A 25417-nucleotide genomic window follows, 5' to 3' on the forward strand; every position below is an offset into this window, starting at 1 on the left:
GTGACAATCATTGTGTGTCGAACTTTGCCAGGAAGCGTCAACTGTAATATTTGATTAAAACATAAATTACACGTATCAAATAACGTCCGTGCTCTACACTTAATATTTACTATGTGACACGATTTACTAACTTGGGAAACACGACCCACCATCGTCTTTAACATTATTGTTTTTACGAAGACGCAAGCAGCTATAGCTAAATTAATCCACGTCTTAATTAAGATGAAAACACAATTCTTGTTACCCAAGTTTACTTGAAGAACTGGTGAACGTGAGCTGCAGGATATGAAGCACATGAGTTTGCTTTTGTAATCCATTCAAGTGGCTGTTGGTGTTTTCCTCTATATTTTGGGTCATTAAAAAAACAAAACTGATTTTAATTGATCATGGTCAAAGTGTTGATGGTATAGCGCAAAGTATAAAATCTGCATGGTATATTTAAAAATGCTATACAAACATATTTTCACCTTCAAAAATGTGCATTTCAACTACCATTGAGCAGTAGGTAGTTCAACATGTCAAGCTATTTCCAGTTGGATATGTTGGAAGCCTCTCTAAAATGAAAGGACATGTAAATTGTTATAATTTGTCTTCATTCATTCATCCTACCCAGATTTTTGCCTTGTTTTTTTATTAGAGGACATGACATCAAGCAGATTATCTGGAACATCCTGTTACACATTTTTTTGACGATGTGGCCAAGAAAATATCATGGAAGAGAGGAAATTGAAAAATGGCCCTCTGACAAATGGTATTGAGAGAAGCACTTGCACATGAGTACATTAAAAATGCCACTAGATGAAGTTTGATTCGTAGAAACAAGTTATGTTATTTTGGTAGTATATCTCCAAAAAGGCTTGGTAAAAATGCCAGTGTGTAAAATTAGTTGGCAGGAATGTTGATGAACACATATTCTGTAATTGAACACACACATAATGCTCAAATGTTCTAAACATATTTAAAACTAAACTAGCATGTATTTTTAAGTGCAAAAAATTGTACGGTATTATCCAGCCACTGTTTCAAGCAAATAAATAAAGAATAACTTATTCTTTGCACTTCATACGTTTTGTAGCAATAACTATTAGTTTATTGATTAAAGTGTGTTAATTGTCAACATTCCTGCCACTTCATCTTACACAGATGTCATTTTTACCAAGTAATTTTTTTTTTGACAATACAATGATATCATACTGTGGCCTGAATGCTGTGAGGATTAGGGATGTAATAAAAAAACGTTTTTTGTTAATAACTGGTTCCAAGTGTATCAATTCCTTGCAATCGCTTCCATTTTTTCCAAACGATTCTCTTAACGGTTCTTGCGGGTGAGTATGATGCCATCATGCTATGCACGTAGTGATATCTGACAGCAACACGGCGGCACCCGGGCAGAATACGCGCTCAACGTTTTAGAAGAAAAGATTGCAACTGCACTATTTATAATAATTCCGAAGTAGTTATTTCATCAACAGGAGGACATACAAGCAATATGCTGAAACATTTGAGCACATAGAATGCAATAACTATAAATGAATGTAGCGTTTTTGCACCATCACAGGCATCAGTCACCCAAAGCCAGGGAAGTTGGCACGTTGTATAAATCGTAAATAAAAACAAAATACAATAATTTGCAAATCCTTTTCAACCTATATCCAATTGAATAGACTGCAAAAACAAGATACTTAAAGTTGGAACTGGAAAACTGAATTTTTTGCAAATATTAGCTCATTTGGAATTTGATGCCTGCAACATGTTTCAAAAAAGCGGGCACAAGTGGCAAAAAAGCCTAAGAAAGTTGAAGAATGCTCATCAAACACTTATTTGGAGCATCCCACAGGTGAACGGGCTAATTGGGAACAAGTGGGTGCCATGATTGGGTATGAAAGCAGCTTCCATGAAATGCTCAGTCATTCACAAACAAGGATGGGGCGAGGGTAACCACTTTGTGAACAAATGCGTGAGCAAATTGTCCAACAGTTTAAGAACAACATTTCTCAAGGAGCTATTGCAAGGAATTTAGGGATTTCACCATCTACGGTCCGTAATATCATCAAAGGGTTCAGAGAATCTGGAGAAATCACTGCACGTAAGCGTTGATATAACGGACCTTCGATCCCTCAGGCGGTACTGCATCAAAAAGCGACATCAGTGTGTAAAGGATATCACCACATGGGCTCAGGAACACTTCAGAAAACCACTGTCAGTAACTACAGTTCGTAAATACATCTGTAAGTGCAAGTTAAAACGCTACTATGCAAAGCGAAAGCCATTTATCAACAACACCCAGAAACGCTGCCAGCTTTGCTGGGCCTGAGCTCCTCTAAGATGGACTGATGTAAAGTAGAAAAGTGTTCTGTGGTCTGACGAGTCCACATTTCAAATTGTTTTTGGAAACTGTGGACGTTGTGTCCTACGGACCAAAGAAGAAAATAACCATTCGGATTTTTATAGGTGCAAAGTTCAAAACACAGCATCTGTGATGGTATGGGGGTGTATTAGTGCCCAAGACATGGGTAACTTACACATCTGTGAAGGCAACATTAATGCTGAAAGGTACATACAGGTTTTGGAGCAACATATGTTGCCATCCAAGCAACTTTATCATGCTTATTTCAGTAAGACAATGCCAAGCCACGTGTTACAACAGCGTGGCTTCGTAGTAAAAGAGTGAGGGTATTAGACTAGCCTGCCTTTAGTCCAGAACTGTCTCCCATTGAAAATGTGTGGAGCAATATGAAGCCTAAAATACCACAACTGAGACCCCGGACTGTTGAACAACTTAAGCTGTACATCAAGCAAGAATGGGAAATAATTCCACCTGAAAAGCTTCAAAAAATGGTCTCCTCAGTTCTCAAACGTTTGAATGTTGTTAAAAGGAAATGCCATGTAACACAGTGGTAAAAATGCCCCTGTGCCAACTTTTTTGCAATGTGTTGCTGCCATTAAATTCTAAGTTAATGATCAGTTCAAACATTAAATATCTTGTCTGCAAATCAATGTATTCTATTTTTATTTACGAATTACACAATGTGCCAACTTTACTGGTTTTGGGTTTTGTACAACAGGTACTAATGCTGCTTTTAATGTTTACGCTATTACCTGTTAAATTGAAATGAATGCCTTCTCATTCAGATTACAGTGAGGAGACATATTCTGACTGATTTCAAAGCAGGCAGTATTGGCTCCATTTCACGGCTGCCGCTAAAATTCACCGTGGCAGGAGTATCACTCAGCCAGCAAGACCAATGTCACCAAGCAGTGACTAAGTTTGCGGTCAAAAGTTTACAACCATTTGCCACATCGATGCTCCTTTGGTAAGTGAATGTTCAATTGTAGTCAGAGAAAAGTTGCATGTATCCTTCAACATCATTTTCACTCAGTCATTATATTATACATGTGAAACTCCATCCTTCTCGGGGTGGCTGGAGTCTATCCCAGCTGCATTTGGGCGGAAGGCGGGGTACACCCTTGACAAGTCGAAACCTCATCGCAGGGCCAACACAGGTAGACAGACAACATTCACTCACATAAAACACATTACATGCAAATTGAGATATGTCAAGCTTTTATTTAAAGGTGCCATATGTAATAATTTTATGTCAAGTTATCATTAAATGGCCCTATGTCAAAATTGCATTCATCATGTTCTTTTCAAACACTTTTATAACTGATAACCAGAGGTGGGTAGAGTAGCCAGAAATTGTACTCAAGTAAGAGTACTGTTACTTTAGAGATTTATTACTGAAGTAAAAGTAAGGAGTAGTCACCCAAATATTTACTTGAGTAAAAGTAAAAAGTATGTTGTGAAAAAACTACTCAAGTACTGAGTAACTGATGAGTAACCTGTTTGTTTAATGATGACGGCAACAAATAATGCACAAAAACATAAAAATAGCAATGAGCAAATTCAGAGCCAGGAATATCTCTTAAGTGACTAAAACAATAATATATATTAAATAATAATACATTAACATAAAAAAAAACTAAGGCAAATTGAGCCACAATAACTTAACAGCACCATAGGCTTTATCCATGAGAGCATTTTTGTTGTAAATTGTGAGTCTGTTAAAATCAAAGTTGTTTTTACAAATGATGACAGATATGAACAAGAGCATGTATTGTCTTTGTGTGATGATGTAAATGAGGTGTGGTTGTATTGTATATTAAGTATGTGTCCGTGAAAGGGCATTTTATGACTTTTTTCTCAATACTTGTGTATGATTTTATTCTCATACCTTTATTGCATGATTTTTTATCCCTTTAATTTAGGTAGCCAGGGACTGCAGATGGAAATTAGCTATTTAGCTATAATCTGGTACAGAACACATCTGTCTTTGAGCTTAATGTTTCTGTGCATTGTCCCTTCAAATAAAGACTCAACTAACTAAACCTGGGAACATACTGTGCACTTATGATTGGTGTTTGTATGCTTGCGTGAGTGTGTGTGCGACTGTGTCTGTCTATGAGGCTGCAGTGCGTTAATAAATGTCCCCACACGATGTACATTTGACAGTGATTCATAGCAGGGAAGCTAACAGCCTACGGTGACAGCCAAAATATCTACTAATGTTACTTACCGCTATGTGCTTCCTCAAATTTGACGTTGGGTTCATGTAAGCTTAAGATTGCTGTTGTTTTGCCGCTGAAACATAGTTTCAACGGCGGTCACATGACCGCCTGGCTCTGTTTGATTGGTAAAACGGAGTCAAACGTCACCAGTGACTGTATATGATTGGTGAAACGCAGGCATGCTATAGATCCTACTTTGAAGGTCTGTCTGACAAACCAATTTACTTACAAAGTTTTAGAGGAAAAAAATATTTTTCCATATATCAGCTGCACTGCACTATAAGCTGCAGATATATACTTTGTGAAATTAGTTATTTACACAGAAATATTTTGTAAATGTTAATGTACATACCTTAATTGTTTCCAAGCTGTGCCTGTAATATGGCTGGTCTAACAAAACAGAAGTCAGCTAGCTCTCCAATCAGCTATTGTCATGGAGAGTGGGAGGGGACAATAACTCCACGGTGACATTTTGGTGAAATTACTGAGGAATTTGTGAAACTGAAACAATACAAAAATAATTGTTATGATCCGATGCCCGCATCATATTCTGTTTACATTTTCAAGTCACTTGTGTTTTCAGCACCTCTTGAGTTTGTTTGTTTCTGTTGCCATGACTGCATATTGCACACACCTGCCTTTGGTTAGTGTTCGGGACGCTCACCTGTTGACCGGCCACTAATCTTTGCCCTGGCCTCACTCGGTCTGGCTTCCTAATTTGCTATTTGCAATAGTTGACGACTTTTGTTACTTGCTCTGTACCTGCTAGCTTCCACGCTAGGCTCTTGTTACTTGCTGGCTCCCACGCTAGCCCATTTAGTTATTTGCCTTTAGTGCTTTGAGCACGTTTTTCTTTGTTCCTTCCGATTTATTCCTTAAATAAATCATTTTCTTACCTGCACGCTGTGTCTGAAGCCCGTCTGCATTTCTGGGAGAACGAGCCCCGCATCACCATAAAACATGTTAGCATATTAGCTAATGCTAACGACGCTAGCTTGATTACATTATGATACCATGTACAAATATGCATGAAAACACACCTACAGACTTCACACATGGGACAGTTTAGTAAGTAAGAATTGTTTTAGTTAAACTGTGAAACTTAAAAGTGTGGCTTGGAATGATAAATGAAGAATCCATTCGAGCAAAAACACAATGGATGCTTATTTCCAGTTTACGCCATCAAAACAGGAAGTACATTTTCAACCTGCGATACCTGCAGTGAGCAAACTCATACAATAAATGGCATCATAGCACAAACTAATAATACACCATTTCAGATCTCTGTTTGGATTAAATGCAAACTATTGAACACAAAACATTATGGGCATTAAAAAAAAAAATCATAAATTAGCGCCGCTCTTATAAGCCGCAGGGTTCAAAATCTAGGAAAAAAGACCCACTGATTGAGAGCATGTAACTATTAAGGAGAGGAATTTATTGAAGAGTTGAGTTATTTCTGCATTTTCAGACCAAGACATCGACCAGTACTCCTCCACTTCTCTGGTCAAAGTTCCACAGACAAGTGAAAGTGCCGGGTAACCAGTCAGGTGTTAGGACCCGCCCACTGACTTTGAGGCTGAGTTTGACAGATAATAAAAAATTATGAAATACTTAAAGCATGAAATCCATCCATTTTCTACCGCTTGTCCCTTTTGGGGTCGCGGAGGGTGCTGGAGCCTATCTCAGCTGCACATGGGCGGAAGGCGGGTCACCCTGGACAAGTCGCTCCCTCATCGCAGGGCCAACACAGATAGACAACATTCACACTCACATTCACACACTAGGGCCAATTTAGTGTTGCCAATCAACCTATCTCCAGGTGCATGTCTTTGGAGGTGGGAGGAAGCCGGAGTACCCGGAGGGAACCCACGCAGTCACGGGGAGAACATGCAAACTCCACACAGAAAGATCCCGAGCCCGGGATTGAACTCAGGACTACTCATTTAATTTATGATAAAAAAATGGTTTTACATTAAATAAAACATGACACATTTAATAAACCATTTATGTATTCAATTCCCATAGTAGATAATGACATTTAAGTCATTCTCTACAGATTTATTTGTTTCCCATTTGACCCTCCAAAAGGTTAATTGCTGTACAACATGTAAGATCTGTCATGTCTGTGTAATCAAGTTTTGTTTTAAGTCATGTTTTGTTTAGTTTCTGGCTTTTCACTCCCTTGTCTTGTTTGCATGATTACCCATTAGTTTCACCTGTTCCACGTTTGGACTCATTGTGCACTCTTGTTTGTCACCATAGCAACCATTAGTTTTCACCTGTCACGTCACGCACCTGTTTCACGTTTTGAGTCACGCACCTGTTTTCGTTAATCATGTCTGTTATTTAAGCTTTTCATTTTCTGTTGTTCGTCCTGACGACATCCTCGCATTTATGCCCCCTGTCACACTCTGTCCACGTCTGCGCACTTCATGTCCATGCCAAGTAAGTTTGTTTATTATTGCCACAGTTAGTGTTTTTTTTATTGTTCATAGTTTTTTGCCCCCGTGCAAGTCTTTTGTTTTCATTAGTGAAGTTGTACATCCGCCTTGAGCGCGCCTTTTGTTCTTTTGAGTGTTATTATTAAAAATGTATCTACCTTCACGCCACATCCGGTCCAAATGTTCATTTGCACCTCGGGAGAACAAACCAAGCCAAAGTCCAAGTCTTGACAGATGTCGTCAGCTAAAAGTTCTCCCGCAAGACATTTGGACAATTTTGACGAGGGAACATGGGCGGTCCTGCGCGCGATGGAGGAGGAAACGCTGCGCTACTCCTCCGTGGAGCGCAGAGATCTCATGTGGGGTCCGACCGGCAAACTGGTGCCGATCAGCTCCGTTTGGCCCGGGGACGTTGGCGCGTCATCCCAGCCACGGAAGCGCCGCCAAAGGCGAGGGACGCCAGGAAGGACATCCGCGAGCCAGCGGGACATGCCGCTCCCACAAGCCCCGCCCCCTCCGGGCGGAAGCAAGCAGCAGTCGCCCGGCTTCCCCATGATGACATCACAGACCAGGATTTTTTTTTCAATACTTTTTCTTTAAATCACCCGCCTCCAGCTAAAAACTCTAATGCCATGTCTTTGATAAAACATTATCAAAACATGTTTTTAGAAATCAGGTCTAATCAGTCCAAGCCACGTCCCAAATTTCATGCCCCGCCCCCCAAGACTCAAGTCCCGCCCCCGTCACAATTTTTTTCTTTTTTTCCGCCCACACAACCCCAGGTGGGGGATAAAGAAAAACATTGTGGCCAAAATAAAGGGGAAATTTCTGCCCTCCCCCGCCCACCCCTACAGAGAGTTCCAGACCGCAGGGAGCGCGTCTGGTATCCGCCCCTTGAGGGGGGGGCTGGGGTCGGGAGCTGTGTAGGTGGGGTGGCTCTGCATCACCATGTCAAGCCACAGCCTCCCTCACGGCCGCCACCACCAGTCTACCGACCTGTCAAGCCACAGCCTCCAGCACGACCGCCCTCACCAGTCTACCGACCCGTCAAGCCACAGCCTCCAGCACGACCGCCCTCACCAGTCTTCCGACCTGCCAAGCCGCAACCCCCAGCTAGGCCACCTCCACCTGCTCCAAGGCTAGCTCCTCGGCTAGCACCTGTCGCAGCTCCACGGCTAGCTGCTCCAAGGCTAGCTCCACGGCTAGCACCTGCCGCAGCTCCACGGCTAGCACCTGTTGCTGCACCTGTTGCCGCACCAAGGCTAGCACCAGCTCCACCACGCCAAGTTCCAGGGCAGACTCCAGTACCCGCACCACGCCTAGCCGCATCATGCCAAGCTCCGGTACCAGCTCCACGCCGCCAAGCACTGCCTAGCCAAGACCAAGACCCTCCACGCCAAGTCCAAGACCAAGACCCTCCACGCCAAGTCCAAGACCAAGACCCTCCACGCCAAGACCAAGACCCTCCACGCCAAGCCCAAGACCAAGACCCTCCACGCCAAGCCCAAGACCAAGACCCTCCACGCCAAGTGCCGCCAGTCGCAGATCCACGACGCCAAGTGCCGCCAGTCGCAGCTCCACGACGCCAAGTGCCGCCAGTCGCAGCTCCACGACGCCAAGTGCCGCCAGTCGCAGTTCCACGACGCCAAGTGCCGCCAGTCGCAGCTTCACGACGCCAAGACCCGCCATGCCAAGACCCGCCATGCCAAGACCAAGACCCGACATGCCAAGACCAAGACCCGCCATCCAAGACCAAGACCCGCCATGCCAAGACCAAGACCAAGACCAAGACCCGCCATGCCAAGACCAAGACCCGCCATGCCAAGACCAAGACCCACACCAAGACCAAGACCAAGACCCACACCAAGACCAAGACCCGCCATGCCAAGACCCACACCAAGACCAAGACCAAGACCCACGCCGAGCTTCGCCGCTGGACGCGTCACGCCGAGCTTCGCCGCTGGACGCGTCACGCCGAGCTTCGCCGCTGGACGCGTCACACCGAGCTTCGCCGCTGGACGCGTCACACCGAGCTTCGCCGCTGGACGCGTCACACCGAGCTTCGCCGCCTGACTTGCCACGCCGAGCTGCCACGCCGAGCTGCCACGCCTGCCAAGTTGACGACGCGCCTGCCTCCTCGTCGGCTACGGATATGGCCGCTACCTAATCATGTCTATTATTTAAGCTTTTCATTTTCTGTTGTTCGTCCTGACGACATCCTCGCATTTATGCCCCCTGTCACACTCTGTCCACGTCTGCGCACTTCATGTCCATGCCAAGTAAGTTTGTTTATTATTGCCACAGTTAGTGTTTTTTTTATTGTTCATAGTTTTTTGCCCCCGTGCAAGTCTTTTGTTTTCATTAGTCAAGTTGTACATCCGCCTTGAGCGCGCCTTTTGTTCTTTTGAGTGTTATTATTAAAAATGTATCTACCTTCACGCCACATCTGGTCCAAATGTTCATTTGCACCTCGGGAGAACAAACCAAGCCAAAGTCCAAGTCTTGACAAGATCTATGTTAAAGGTCTTATCTTTGTGAGGAAAGCTGTTCTACTGTGTCTGTGACACTTGAACATGTGTATGGTTCTAAGATTTGAGTTTTGAAGTTTATTTTTTTATGTGTTTTATTCATCATGTTTATTTATTTGGATTTTGGTCAGTAATTTTTTATTTAAGCAATCTATTTCACAAACCAAACTCAGAAGAACATAATTTTACTGAATACCGGTATATAAAACAATATGAACAAACACTACTTGAATAGTGATGTTTACTGTTTAAACTTAAATAATTCGAATGGAAGTCTTGTTTTATTAGATATGCTATTTACATGTTTTGTACAACAATGTGCTGCTAATTATTTGCAATGTCATTGTGCATTTTGTTACTGTCAATAAATAGCTTTTTAAAAAAACCTAATGAAAAGTATTGTCGTTATTACTTTAAATAGACACATTTTCTTTTCTTTGTAGACACATTAAAATATGATGCAAATCAATGCCAACAAAGTTCTGGTAATAACTCGGACCACATCTGGTCCAGAGCTGGTTAAAAGTTAAAGTACCAATTAAATTAACACAAAGTGTGTTAATTTCACCACACAAGGTGTGGTGAAATTAACCTCTGCATTTGACCCATACCCTGGGAGGTGAGGGGAGCAGTGAGCAGCTGTGGTGGCCGCGCCCGGGAATAATTTTGGTGATTTAACCCCCAATTCCAACCCTTGATGCTGAGTGCCAAGCAGGGAGTAATGGGTCCCATGTGTATAGTCTTTGGTAGGACTCGGCCAGGGTTTGAACTCGCGACCTACCGATCTCAGGGCAGACACTCTAACCACAAGGCCACTGAGCAGGTCTAATATGATCCATCCGAATAGAATATTTGGGTAATGCATATGTGCCGTATTTGGGCCATATGTGACCTTGTGCTTTGGACAAGCTGTTTCAGATCTGGCAAATGAGTCCATATCAGATCAGTGTCGAGGTGCAAAAAGACACTGGCCGAGATGGGTAAAACAGATCTGAACCGGATTTTTAAGCACATCCGGTCCATATCGGGTCCAGTTATATTTTGCTATCTGGGTCACATCTCATACAGAAAAAACATAACACATCGACTTATTTATACATAGTTAGGCTTAATCTTTACCTCATTTATTATAGGTACAATTTACTCATTGTATGCAAATTAATATGACATCACTGAGTGTGACATCATATGATTAAAGAGCCTTCAAGGGGTTAAAAAATGAAAAAAAAAATTGAGCAAACAATAAAGGACTTCCATATCTTATTTGGCTTTGGGGGGTTGTCCAACAATTTCAAGTGTATCATTTACCTTGACTTTTTTAAATTTAACATGAAAAAAATAACTCAGGAAACATATTTTGATGTGCAGTATCACAACCAAATATGATGAGCAACATACAGTATTTGTCATTGAAGTGTTTTGCATGCAAGAGTATAAGAGATTATAAGTATCAAAGAGAAAGGTAAATTGAGGAAATGTATACTTAGAGGGATATTATCCAAACCTTGAGTGCTTCCTGTGAAAAATAAACAAAAAGAGAGGAGGAGGGGGTGGAGGAGGGAGATCTCACATCAGTGAAGGCAATCTGGAAACCTCAACTATGGAGACATAATATTGTCCTTGGACTTTGATATTGCTGTATTTAGACAGGTATTCATAATGAGCATTCATATGCTATTCATTTTGCCACCAATAGTTCACATTAGAGGTAACTGACATAAAACTAAATGTTAAATAAATTCAATAACCCTAAAGTAGTCATTCTATTAAGGACATCAAGGACACATTAAAACCTAAGCATTTGATAACACTAACATTATATATATATATATATATATATATATATATATATATATAGCTGTAAGAATCTGCTGTACGTTGGGTCCCTTTTTCCAGGAACACCAATACAAAAACTCACAATAACGTTTGATAGAATACTAAAAAGAAACCACTTAAAAACAGAACGGAATTTTACTGAATGAGACACCCATAATGTACATGAAAATAAAGAATGTAAGATTTACAATATTACCTGTGAATGGCAAAACACTGAATATTAACAACATAGGAACGTCACTTCTCTTTTACTTCTTAGACATCCTGCGCGATCGACATCTTTTACAATCAAGCAAAATGCAACAAACATAAGGAAATATGAACACAAAGGGTAAAAAACACCAACAAAAAATATAATATCACTTTTCTGCAGAACTTTGTTATAAAAATCTGTTTCATTGTTCGTGTCACGGGCTGGCTGCTCTGGAAACAAACCTCGCCCACATTGCTTGGTGCCTCGTCTGAGCTGTTGTGACGTAGATTACATTAATAATCAATCAAAATCTCAGATTCCTCCCCCCAAAAAACTTTCTATAGTTCAAGTTTAAGTAATTTGAAAATAGCGCTGCACATCATAATGGCGGCTACAGTTTTGAACAGGCTGCATTTTGCCCAGGTCTGCTCCAGCAGATAAGTTAGTGATCCTTTGACAAGTTTTTAAAGCAGTCTAACCAACCTTAACCAACCCTGTACTAAAGATTATGCCTAAGAGCTGAATCCATGCCAGTAAAACCACCAAATGAATGACTACCAGTTCTGCCAATAGGAAGGTCTAATCTCTCGCCAGGAATATGCCAGATATTCGTTGAGGTGAAATTTTCTAGGAAACATTATGCCACAATGCTTGTGGCGATGTAAGTATTATTTTGAACCTGCGTAAATGGGAGAAAATCCTAAATAATTCAAACTTCTCTAAGCATTATTGTTTAAATAAATAATGTTTATTTAAACAGTATTGTTTAAATAGATAGATTTGTTTTTAATAGTTTAAAACAAAAATCATTAAGTGCTCAATAATCAAAATTACATTGATGCACATAGTGTACGTAAACGCCTGACCCCACCTCCTTTATGGGACTCATCGTATTTTGTTGTTGTGTTACCATTGATATCGCACTTCATTTGAGAATTAGGGCCTGATCTACTAAAGGTTTGCGTTAATTAAAACACTGTGAACACTTGATAGCACACATAGTTGATCTACTAAGCTTCTGCTCGAGCGCAAGATCTCTTAAATGAGCAAAATACACTGAACAAAATATAAACGCAACACTTTTGTTTTTGCTCCCATTTTTCACAAGTTGAAGTCAAAGATCTAAAAAATTTTACTATGTACACAAAATACCTATTCCTCTCAAATATTGTTCACAAATCTGTCTAAAATCCATCCCACCTCACAGGTGTGGCATATCAAGATGCTGATTAAACAGCATGATTATTTCCCAGGTTTGCCTTAGGCTGTCCACAATAAAAGGCCACTCTGAAATGTGAAGTTTTGCTTTGAGGGTCTAGGGGGGCGGTCAGAAAAGCAGTCAGTGTCTGGTGTGACCACCGCCTCACACAGTGCAACACATCTCCTTCACATAGAGTTGATCAAGTTGTTTATTGTGGCCTGTGCCAAGTTGCTGGATATTGGCAGGAACTGGAATACGCTGTTGTTTACGCCGATCCACAGCATCCCAAACATGCTCAATGGGTGACATGTCCAGTGAGTGTGCTGGCCATGCAAGAGCTGGGATGTTTTCAGCTTCCAGGAATTGTGTACAGATCCTTGCAAGGTGGGGCCGTGCATTGTCATGCATGAGGTGATGGTCTCGGGTGAATGGCACAACAATGGGCTTCAGGATCTCGTCACAGTATCTCTGTGCATTCAAAATGCCATCAATAAAATGCACTTGCATTTATTGTCCATAACATATGCCTGCCCATACCACTACCCTACCCCCACTACGGGCCACTCAATTCACCTTATTGACATCAGCAAACCGCTGTCCTACACGACGCCACACATGCTGTCTGCCAACTGCCCTGAATAGTGAAAACAGGTTTCCGTGCCAGACGCCATCGAATGTGAGTATTTTCCCACTCAAGTCAGTTACAATGACAAACTGCAGTCAGGTCGGACCCCGATGAGGATGGCAAGCATGCAGAGATGGTTTCTCAGTTCGTGCAAAAATTATTTGATTATGCAAACCAATTGTTGCAGCAGCTATCCGAGTGGCTGGTCTTCGACGATCATGCAGGTGCACCTGCTGGATGTGGAGGTCCAGGGCTGGTGTGGTTACATGTGGGATGCAGTTGTGAGGCCATTGTTTGTGTGCCCAAATTCTCTGAAACGCCTTTAGAGACGGTTTATGGTAAAGAAATTAACATTCAGTTCACAGGCAACAGCTCTGGTGGACTCTCCTGCAGTCAGCATGCCGACTGCACGCTCCCTCACAACTGTGGCATTGTGCTGTGTGATAAAACTGCACATTTCAAAGTGGCCTTTTATTGTGGGCAGCCCTTAAGGCACACCTGTGCAATAATCATGCTGTTTAATCAGAATCTTGATATGCCACACTTGTGAGGTGGGATAGATTATCTTGGCAAAGAATAATTGCTCACTAACACACATTTAGACAGATTTGTGAACAATATTTGAGAGGAATAGGTGTTTTGTTCATATCGTAAAAGTTTTAGATCTTTGAGTCCAACTCATGAAAAATGGGAGCAAAAACAAAAGTGTTGCGTTTATATTTATGTTCTGTGTAATTCAAGCAAGCCATTAGCGTGTTTGTCTTCATGTATATGCAGAATATATTCTGGTTATCAGAAAAAATAATACTGGGATGAGATGCAAATGATTTAGCGCTCATAATATTATGGATCAAGTCTAAAGGGTTTTGCGTCTATACTTAGCATGTTTGAAATATTTGTGCAAACTGGCACAGTTAAACACAAATGGCTGTGAGAAAGGAGGAAAGGCAAACACAGAGAGAACAATACATCTGAGTGTTTAGCATATTTGGACTGTCACAAAGTGCTAACACAATCCAGTGAAGAGATTCACTAGAGCTGCTGTGACTGCTGGCAAACTGCCGCTGCTAAGATAACAAACACAGCTGAATTAAAATACTGCTCTGAGCGCACTCCCGCTGACCTCACTGGGATACAGGCGCCGCCTTTAAAAGGCACACACGCACATTGCTCTCATAAAACGTCTCTCAACTGAATATGCAAGATATTTTAATTTAAACCTTTTTAAGTACTGCATTAACTAATTTTAGTAGTAATTAATTACATTTATTAAAGAGTAATTCTGTTACTGATACAATTACTTATTTTAGGTAAAGTAACAAATAACTATAATGAATTACTTTTAAAAAGTAATTTTCCAAACACTGCTCATGAGTGAAGGCCTCTCGCTGCACTTCTTCCAGATAAATATTTTCACTCTTTTGGACCATCCTGTGTGTTCCCCTCATCTTAATCACATTGACAACATATAGGAATGGATGGCAGGGAAGTTTACAAACATGTACATCATCCAGACAGTGGATGTCTTTCGTGAAGACATCTTCACCACTTGAAGCAACATTCCCACTAGCCTTCTGGAAACACTGACATTAAAGATGCCTACAATTATTTTTGAAATTATTAATCAACTATAGTGCAGCTACTAATTACCGAGGTCTTTTTTCAATTTTTTTTAATGTGGTCTAAAACGTTTTATAAACCCATGAAGAGCATATTTTCACTTGTTTGCTTAGTCTTTTTATTTCCGTTTCCTCCCATTTCTTATTTTTGCAATTTGAAACTCTACTGAGTCCCTTTTAAGATCCAACAGTGCAAAATGTAAATTTTGCAATTTTTCAACCAGTCTTAAAAATTTGATCGGGAGTGTATTCATGTGCTGTGTGGTTCTCAACATGACAAAACACCACATGTTGGATCATGATGTCATGAAATGAGGGTGTCCTTGCACCACTTTTAATCTTGTATTTAATTGTACATACAGTCATAGTAGATTACCTGCAACAAGCCCATTAATGGTACACTTTTATACTTTGTACACACTATTTAGCACTTGTTATTTGGAATTTTAGATCAGACCCGAAGTGTATAACACAAACACAACACAGATTAATTCTACATTGTTAAATACAAAGATTTGTTTATAAAATTAATCCATACAGATTAATGTAATATGTCATGACAGGCAAATGCCCATATCTTAAATGTCTTACTGTGGTTTTATTGTCATGTTTCTATTCTAAGAATGAAAGAGTGAGACTATAACTCCCTTTTGTGTGACTTGATTGAAATGCTCTAGCAGTTTGGATTTGGAGTAAAAATGTTGTCTTTAGCCGTGATATTATCAATATAACTTTCTCTAAAGAAGGCGTTTTTCGAGACGCAATGATGAGTAGCAGAAAAACATTGGCTAATTATTAAATGTTGTTTCTCTTAGGCTGTGCATCACTTTTTGTCACGTTACTGTTTACATAATGACACGTTGTGTAATTAGTAAATAAAAACAGAATACAATGATTTGCTAATCCTTTTCAACTTATATTCAATTGAATAGACTGCAGAGACAATATATTTAATGTTTGAATTGAGAAACTTTTTTAGCAAATAATCATTAACTTAGAATTTAATGGCAGCAACACACTGCAAAAAAGTTGGTAAAGGGGCATTTTTACCACTGTGTTATATGGCCATCTAACAACACTCAGTAAACGTTTTGGAACTGAGGAGACCAATTTTTGAAGCGCTTCTGGTGGAATTGTTTTCCATTCTTGCTTGAACAGTCCGGGGTTTCCGTTGTGGTATTTTAGGCTTCATATTGCGCCACACATTTTCAATGGGAGACAGGTCTGGACTACAGGCAGGCCAATCTAGTACCCGCACTCTTTTGCTATGAAGTCACGCTGTTGTTACACGTGGCTTGGCATTGTCTGGCTGAAATAAGCAGGGGCGTCCTTGATAACGTTGGATGGCAACATATTGTATGTTGCTCCAAAACCTGTATGTACCTTTCAGCATTAATGGTGCCTCCACAAATTTCTAAGTGCCCCATGCCTTGGGCACTAATATGCCCTCATACCATTACAGATGCTATGTTTTGAACTTTGGGCCTATAACAATCCGGATGGTTCTTTTCCTCTTTGGTCCGGAGAACACAACGTCCACAGTTTCAAAAAAACAATTTGAAATGTGGACTCGTCAGACCACAGAACACTTTTCCACTTTGCATCAGTCCATCTTAGATGAGCCTAGGCCCAGCGAAGCCGGCAGCGTTTCTGGGTGTTGTTGATAAATGGCTTTCGCTTTGCATAGTGAGAGTTTTAACTTGCACTTACAGATGTAGCGACAAACTGCCAGAGAGAAAACAGTTTAAACTGCAGTTCTACAAGCTGCTACAGAGTCGAGCTGAGACTTTACTGACAGTGGTTTTCTGAAGTGTTCCTGAGTCCATATGGTGACATCCTTTACACACTGATGTCGCTTTTTGATGCAGTACAGCCTGAGGGATCCAAGGTCCAAACGGGATTTCTCCACGTTTCTCTGAACTTTTTGATGATATTACGGACCGTAGATGGTGAAATCCCTAAATTCCTTGCAATAGCTCGTTGAGAAATTTTGTTCTTAAACTGTTCGACAATTTGCTCACATATTTGTTCACAAAGTGGTTAGATCTGTTCATCCTTGTTTGTGAATGATTGAGCATTTCTTGGAAGCTGCTTTTACATCCAATCATGGCACCCACCTGTTTCCATTTAGTCTGTTCACCTGTAGGATGTTCCAAATAAGTGTTTGATGAGCATTCCTCAACTTTCTCAGTCTTTTTTGCCACTTGTGCGAGCTTCTTTGAAACATGTTGCAGGCATCAAATTCCAAATGAACTAATATTTGCAAAAAAATTAAGTTTGCCAGTTTGACCATTAAGCATCTTGTCTTTGCAGTCTATTCAATTGAATATAGGTTGAAACGGATTTGCAAATCATTGTATTTTATTTGTATTTACTTTTTACACAACGTGCCAACTTCACTGTTTTTGGGGTTTGTAGTATGGTAGTACAGAGGTACATAGGTTTTTGTACGCCTCATTTTTCAAATTATTCGCACACTGATGACACAGCAAGAAAAATAAGCTTTGAAGATATGTGTGAAAAAGCCCTTTCTCGTTCTCAGTAGGTCTGTGGGGGAACGAGAAGTTGAATTAAGAAATTCTAAAGTTGAGACAAGACCTTAATTACCTGTGCCATGTTCAGACAGTGTATTCGAAGGATGCCTTCCTTTGTAAAAATGTGTGTAAGATTCGAGTCAGACCCACTGAAGTTCAATAATTACAATGACAATGGGTATTAATATCACTATAAATATCTGCAAAACTACAAACTTGTACTAAGATAACCAGGGCATAATGTACTGAACCAAACTCTACTACGTAGTGAAAATGTTACTATGGTAAAATTAATTACCACTATGTGAATTCCTTGCTCGTTATTTGAGTCGGCAGAAATTAATAACATAACCCTCTTACCTCCTCGTCTTCAAACCCGGTCAGGTCCCATTCATAATTCAATCTCATTTGTCTCCTCTTCCAATGTTCCATGAACATGGCAGCTGTAGTTCAAGGACAAAATAGATGACAAACAAAAAAGTGAGCAAATTATGTTGGTTTTTTTTGCTATTACAAATTTGTCTTCTGAAGTCATTTAGCACGACACCAAAGTAATCAAAGGAAACAGATACTACATGTATATTTTACATTCAGCAAGTTTGAATTTGACAGCTAACTTGTAGATACAGTATGAATTTATTAGGGCTGTCAAAGGTAACGCGATAATAATGCTAATTTCCTTTAACGGCATCATGTGTGACTGTCGGCCAAAATGTTTTAATGCGGGAAAATGCACCATAAGCGGGAAGTTGTATTAAATTTGACTGCACCTTTATTGAACCTTGTTTTTATGTCTCCTGCTGACACAAGACCAATTGACACAATTTTTAATTGCCTCGTTGATATTCAAGCCTGGATAGCAGATCATTTTTACAGCTTAACCAGGACAAAACTGTAGTTTTAGTCATTGGCCCTCAGGTCCTGAGAGAGAAACACATATCACAACTACAATCTTTGTCTTTAACTCCATCATTTCAAGTGAAAATTCTGGGCAATTTTCGTCTCTGAGCTTAGTTGTAACACATAATAAAACCATACCAAAAAAAGCTGTTTATCATCTTAAGAAAATAGCCAGAATTCGCCCAATTCTCTCTCAGGGCAGCACAGCACAGCTAATGCATGCTTTTATTACAATTCATATAGACTAGCGCAGAGGTTGGCAACCTGCGGCTCTTTAGCGCCGCCCAAGTGGCTCCATTGAGCTTTGTCAAAATTGTGTGAAAATGGAAAAAGATGAGGGGAAAAAATATATTTTTTGTTTTAATATGGTTTCTGTAGGAGGACAAATATGACACAAACCTTTGTAATTGTTAGAAATCCTACTGTTTATATTAAACATCCTTCACTGATGAGTATTTGGCAAGCACTGTTTGGTCTTGCGAATTTCAGTGGTCGTTGAAATCACCGTTGTTTGTTTACATGTATAACTTTCTCAGACGCTGCCAAAGTAGCAGAGTGTTTTATGCCACTCCTTTTTTGTCTCACTTTGTCCACCAAACTTGTTATGCTGTGTGTGAATGCACAAAGGTGAGCTTTGTTGATATTATTGACTGAGTGCTAATCAGGCATATATAACATGCTATCTATGCTAGCTTTATATACATATTGCATCATTATGCCTCGTTTGTAGGCATATTTGAGTTAATTTAATTTCCTTTTCTTATGTCCTCTGTGTTTTTTATGAATATGTGTATATCTCATGACACATTATCTGTATGTAATATTGGCTTCATTTCTGATTGCAAAGATTATAATAAATCCATTAGAAGAAGACAGCCTGCACTTTCCTTTAATTTGGATACACACATCTATACCTTTGGCCATTCAAAGCCAGAAATTTCCAGGCGTTATCTCACCTGCTGAGAAGGCTCCGTTTTACCAATGTTGTAAAAATGTGTAGAATAAATATTATATTTCAACATTTCTGTCAATGAAGATTTGCATCAGCCTGTGACAGTCATTTTGATAGTAGGCTACTATAGACACATCATGTGTTTTTCCTCATTATAAGACTTATAAAAGGCTTTTAATTTTTTGCGACTCCATATAGATTTTTTTTTTTGGTATTTTAGGTCCAATATGGCTGTTTCAACATTTTGGGTTGCCGACTCCTGGACTACTGTAATGCCCTGCTTTCTGGTCTTACTAAAAAAGTTGTTGCCCCTTTACAATTACTCCACAGGCGGGCCACATTACACCGGTTTGAAAATCTCTGCATTGGCTCCCTGTGCATCTTAGGATACATTTTAAGGTTCTTCTTATAGTTTAGAACTTTTTTTTGATGCTATTGGGCCTTATCTCTCAGATTTGCTTTTACCCTACAAACCTTTGTGGACCCTGAGATCCTCTGGCACTCGTCTCCTAATTATTCCAAAAGTCAGGACACAAAGTCACCGGATGGCATCTTTCAACTATTATGGTCCCCGTCTATGGAACGGATTGCCGAAAGACAACATGGCTGCAGAGAGCATTCATGTTTTTAAGAGCATGCTTCAGACCCAATATTTTTGATTTGGCTTTTGTGTAATATATTTTTAATCTTATTGAAGTTATTTGTACATTTCTTTTATCTATTAGTTATGCTAGATTTTATTTAGTTTGATCAATTGATTATCTATTTATGATATATATTTGTTATCTTAATAATATGTTTTCCTTGTATTTTATCCTATATTCCAACTCATGGTTCTTACTATCTTATATGTTTTATTATTTCTACTTTCCAGCATTCCTCAGTGGGAGCCCTCTGCATCAGGTGTTATTGGCCATGGCTGAATGGACACTATGTGTCAGCGTCCTGCTGCCTGTGGTCTGTTGCAGTGTGATTGTGTTTCTTCGCCTAGCATGTACTCAGACATGCATTAATTTGTGTGTGATTGTGTGTGTGTTTGTGAGTGTGTGATGAATGGGGATGTGGGTTATCGGGGTATGGTGTTTCAGGCTGTAAGGCACTTTGTGTAGCATTTCTTTTATGTATGAAAGCACTTCATAAATAAAGTTTGATTTGATTGATAATTAATGCGCTATTTTTTTGCAATTAATCACAAGTTAACTCATTTTTGACAGCCCTAATATACAGTATATTGTTATACAAAACATTAGTTCACCCACCCCAAAGAGCCATGAATATAGAAAAGAAAACCGTAGCTGGGTTGTCAAACAAGTGACTGGCTCTTGCAGTTCCACAAGCTGAACTAAGTTTCCAGTAGCTGCAGACTTTATCACACATCGGGCACATGGTGATGTTCTTCTCTGGGTTGCAGATCTCCATGCTGTAAGACAGTTCAAATATAAAGTTAAAAGGAGATAAACACAAGTAGTGAGTGAATAATCCCCTTACTGCTTGCATATTAACAAAGAGGTGTCATGTGTCATTATTAGGCATTTTTTGGCAAAGAAAATGCACACAAATTCAATATTAGGTGGCTGAAAATAGTAAATTAGTAGTATTCCTTTAAATATTATCTGTCCGTTTCCCAATTGGAAGGTGGAAGAACCTCTGTAGGTTGTCATTAGCCAATCATTCTGCTCGTTTATTTAGCTTGCTAGATAGAAAAAATATGTGCAACTGTGCGTATTCTGGCTGTCCATTATTCTTCTCCTTGACTTAAATCTGTCAGTGCGCATCGAAACATCCATTGAGTTAAAGTTAAAGTTAAAGTACCACTGATAGTCACACACAAACTAGGTGTGCTGAATTACTCTCTGCATTTGACCCATCCCCTTGTTCCACCCCCTGGGAGGTGAGGGGAGCAGTGAGCAACAGCTGTGGCCGCACACAGGAACCATTTTGGTGATTTAACCCCCAATTCCAACCCTTGATGCTGAGTGCCAAGCAGGGAGGTAATGGGTCCCATTTTTATAGTCTTTGGTATGACTTGGCTGGGGTTTGAACTCACGACCTACCGATTTCAGGGCGGACACTCTAACCACAAGGCCACTGAGCAGGAGTTGAGGATAAAAAGCACATAATTGCCAATATGCATTCCATTCCTCAATCCATTTTCTACCCCTTGTCCCTCTCGGGGTCGCGGGGGTGGCTGGAGCCTATCCCAGCTGCATTCGGGCGGAAGGCGGGATACACCCTGGACAAGTTGACACCTCATTGCAGGGCCAACACAGATAGACAGACAACATTCACACTCACATTCACACACTAGGGTTAATTTAGTGTACTGTCCAATTAGCCTATCCCCAGGTGCATGTCTTTGGAGGTGGGAGGAACCCGTAGTGCCCGTAATATATATATATATATATATATATATATATATATATATATATATACACACTGTATGTGCATTCGCCTTACATTTTATGCTGTGTTCATCCTCTCTCTTGCCTTCTCCTTACACATACAAAGACACTGCAGGTAATCAATGTGCATGTAGATATTTTATAGATAATACTTAATGGCGGCTAGCACGGTGGTACCAGAAGGCCACTGAGCAGACTAATTGAGCCACTGAGCAGTAAATATTAAAATATATGTGCTAATAGCAAAAAGCAAATTAAAATTCAGCTTCCTGCCTCTCCCTTCTAGAGCTAATCATTTATCTTCTGACACTGGCCTATTGAATCCTTGCAAATGTTATAGTAGTGTAAACTAGTTAGCAGCGCAGTTGCTACATATTCACGATTACATTGTTCTTAAAATTGAAATTTTGGTGTTTTGGTCTAAGTTTAAAAAATCAGGATTAAATATGTTATCCATCTCATTTATCTTTCTTCACCTGTCCTTTTTCAGTGATACCCCTATATGTATCTGATCATGGTGCAGCGCCACAACGAAATTTAAACTGTCACAGCTTAAACATTTGGATTTTGTTTTACGTGGAAACAAATTAAAGTAATATATTGTATGAATGGCTGTATAGCCTAAATTATTGAAGCACTATTGACCAGTGATGGGCAGAACATGTGGCCACTGAAAAGCTCATGTTTCAAAAAAGCTGGCACAATTGGCAAAAAAGACTGAGAAAGTTGAGGAATGTGTGGTAATCTGAAATTTCCTTGCTCATTTCTGTTTTGTCTGCACACCATGTTCACTCTCTCTCTCGTCCACAGTACGGAATGCAGCTGGCGCGAGGCAGCGGCACACACCTGACATTGATTAGGGGCAGCCTATTTAACCTGGCTGCTGACGCCCTGTGAGCGCCGGCACTTTGTCTACTGCTTGCTTCAGACGCATTTGTATTTAGACTCGCCAGCGGACTCACTAGTTCATCATCTCAGGTTTATGGCGTCACATTAGTGCCAAAAATCCGAGCGCATAAACACTGTTATTCTACGCTGATTCTCCACTTCGTGTGCGCGCGTGGTGCCTTTCTGCGCGCGCGCAGTGCCTTTCTGCGCGCGCGCGGTGCCTTTCTGCGCGCGCGCCGTCTCGGTCTGTACACTGTCATGTTTCGTTTTGGCACTTTGGGGGCGGGTATGCTTAGACGGCCCTTTCTTTCTGATTGGTCAGGCGAAAAATGCTCAGAGCCAATCAGAAGTATAGCAGGGCGGGTCATCGTCAATATGTATCAAGATTTACGGAGGAAGAAGTGGATAAAAGGTTATTTCATACCACATAAACACAATACAGGGTAATACAAAATGTGACCGAAATGAATAATAAGACAACAAACACCATAATCACATCTTTCAGCCAGAACTGGTCCACCAGCAATAACATCCAACCATAACATTATTTTATATTTTCACTTCTTCTTGAACATTTGTTTTCTAATTTATGGAATTTCTTTTGATTCAGCCATAAAATTAATGAAATAATCTTTGAATTTTGTTTTTAAAATGTTAAAAATAGCCTTTTAATAATGTATTCTGAAACAGTTTAAAATAATCAGAGAACTGACTAACACTGACCCTACACAACTATGTTGCACAATTAAGTCATTTTTTTTTAAAAGCGAAAGAGGTAATTTCAACAGGTACAGCATCCTATGTCATATCTACATGTAATAAGATTTGTAACAAGGCAAACCGTTTGTAAATTGGTCGAAAATCGAGCAAGTTATGGTAATTTAATTAGTACATGTACCATTGACATCAATGTAATGATTGAGGCTAGCTGTCCGAGGTAAGATGGCTACAACGTTGCTACGCTGGAGAATCATTGGTCATATGAAAAATGCTCAGAGCCAATCAGAAAGGAGGGGCCGTCTAAGCATACCCGCCCCCAAAGTGCCAAAAAGAAACATGACAGCGTGAGGAGAGATGCCAGGAGTACACAGAGAGCGCACAGACCGAGACGGCGCGCGCGCAGAAAGGCACCGCGCGCGCGCAAAAGGGTGTTGCGTGCGCACGAAGTGGAGAATCAGCGCGCGATAACAGTTTTTATGCGCTCGGATTTTTGGCACTAATGTGACGCCATACAGGTTTGCTTGTATTTTTCCTAGCCTTGTCTAGCGTTTTTATTTTGTACTTTGTTTTTCTGTTTACTTCTTTCATGAAGTATTTTTCCTAGCCTTTTCTAGCGCTTTTAGTTTTGTGCATTTTGTTTCTCTTAGTAGTTTTTTGTACAAGGTGTGTTTTTTGTGTTTACCACCATCGCCTTTGTTTTGCAACTTTGTGTTTTCTCCTTAATAAAAGGAAGAACTTTTGTCCACACACAATATGTCTCTGCATCCTTGGGATCCACCTCACCAGATTGTTACAGAATGCTTATCAAACACTTATTTGGAACATCCCACAAGTGAACAGGCTAATTGGGAACAGATGGGTGCCATGATTGGGTATAAAAGCAACTTCCATGAAATGCTCAGTTATTCACAAACAAGGATGGGTCACCACTTTGAACAAATGCGTGAGAAAATTGTCGAACAGTTTGAGAACAACATTTCTCAACCAGCTATTACAAGTAATTTAGGGATTTCACCATCTACGGTCTGTAATGAAAATCTGGAAAATGATGTAGAGTGGATAGACAATAGACAATCAACCATATGAATGATGAATAATCAGTTGTGTAATCCTATCAATGAGCTCAGCATATAAAATCACAGCATCCATCCATCCATCCATCCATTTTCTACCGCTTATTCCCTTTGTGGTCGCGGGGGGCGCTGGAGCCTATCTCAGCTACAATCGGGCGGAAGGCGGGGTACACCCTGGACAAGACGCCACCTCATCACAGGGCCAATACAGATAGACAGACAACATTCACACTCACATTCACACACTAGGGCCAATTTAGTGTTGCCAATCAACATATCCCCAGGTGCATGTCTTTGGAGGTGGGAGGAAGCCGGAGTACCTGGAGGGAACCCACGCAGTCACGGGGAGAACATGCAAACTCCACACAGAAAGATCCCGAGCCCGGGATTGAACCCAAGACTACTCAGGACCTTTGTATTGTGAGGCAGATGCACTAACCCCTCTTCCACTGTGCTGCCCAAAACATGTTCGTACAAAATCAGATCAAAACCCCAACCCCGCCACAGTTCATTGAGATAAAAAAAAAAACACATCTGAGTTTATGTTGATAGTGTCCTGGGGGATTGAGTGAAAGTTTGTGAGGGGGAAATTCGAGTGTGCTATGGTGGAGAGGGAAGAGAGATAGCGGGATGAGTCGTTTTTTTCGGGCTGCAAAGAGCCCCCAACTGGCCTGGCAGGAGGTTTATGCTTCAGCTCAAGTGCTTGTCAATTAAACCACCTTGATCAGTGACTTCATCAGAACTTTGGTCGCACAGTAGTGCACATTATTCCACAAGAAGTGGGTTCTGTTTTCGGCAACGTCAGTTCTCAAATGTGTTTATCACTAATAAGATCACATTTATTCAAGTAACGCATTCTGTATTTTTTTTTTTTAACCAGCTGGATGATGGAGAGGTATTGTCAAAAAAAAAACAAAAAAAAACTAAATCTCC

The 25417-nt window shown here is 40.5% G+C and overlaps 1 protein-coding gene across 2 annotated transcripts in view; it reads right to left on the reverse strand.

Annotated features, from left to right (window-relative positions):
• The window catches only part of LOC133617648 (anoctamin-1-like), a 234925-nt gene that overhangs the window by 33614 nt on the left and 175894 nt on the right, over positions 1-25417 (reverse strand). For both annotated transcript variants that reach the window (XM_061977756.1, XM_061977757.1), the window contains 3 exons: positions 20661-20821; positions 17910-17992; positions 11046-11057 (listed from right to left, as the gene is read on the reverse strand). In XM_061977756.1, the coding sequence (XP_061833740.1) occupies positions 11046-11057; positions 17910-17992; positions 20661-20821 (256 nt within the window). The remainder of the gene's footprint in view (positions 1-11045; positions 11058-17909; positions 17993-20660; positions 20822-25417) is intronic.

The sequence above is a fragment of the Nerophis lumbriciformis genome, linkage group LG18 (assembly GCF_033978685.3).
Source record: "Nerophis lumbriciformis linkage group LG18, RoL_Nlum_v2.1, whole genome shotgun sequence".
In the NCBI taxonomy this organism is placed as follows: domain Eukaryota; kingdom Metazoa; phylum Chordata; class Actinopteri; order Syngnathiformes; family Syngnathidae; genus Nerophis; species Nerophis lumbriciformis.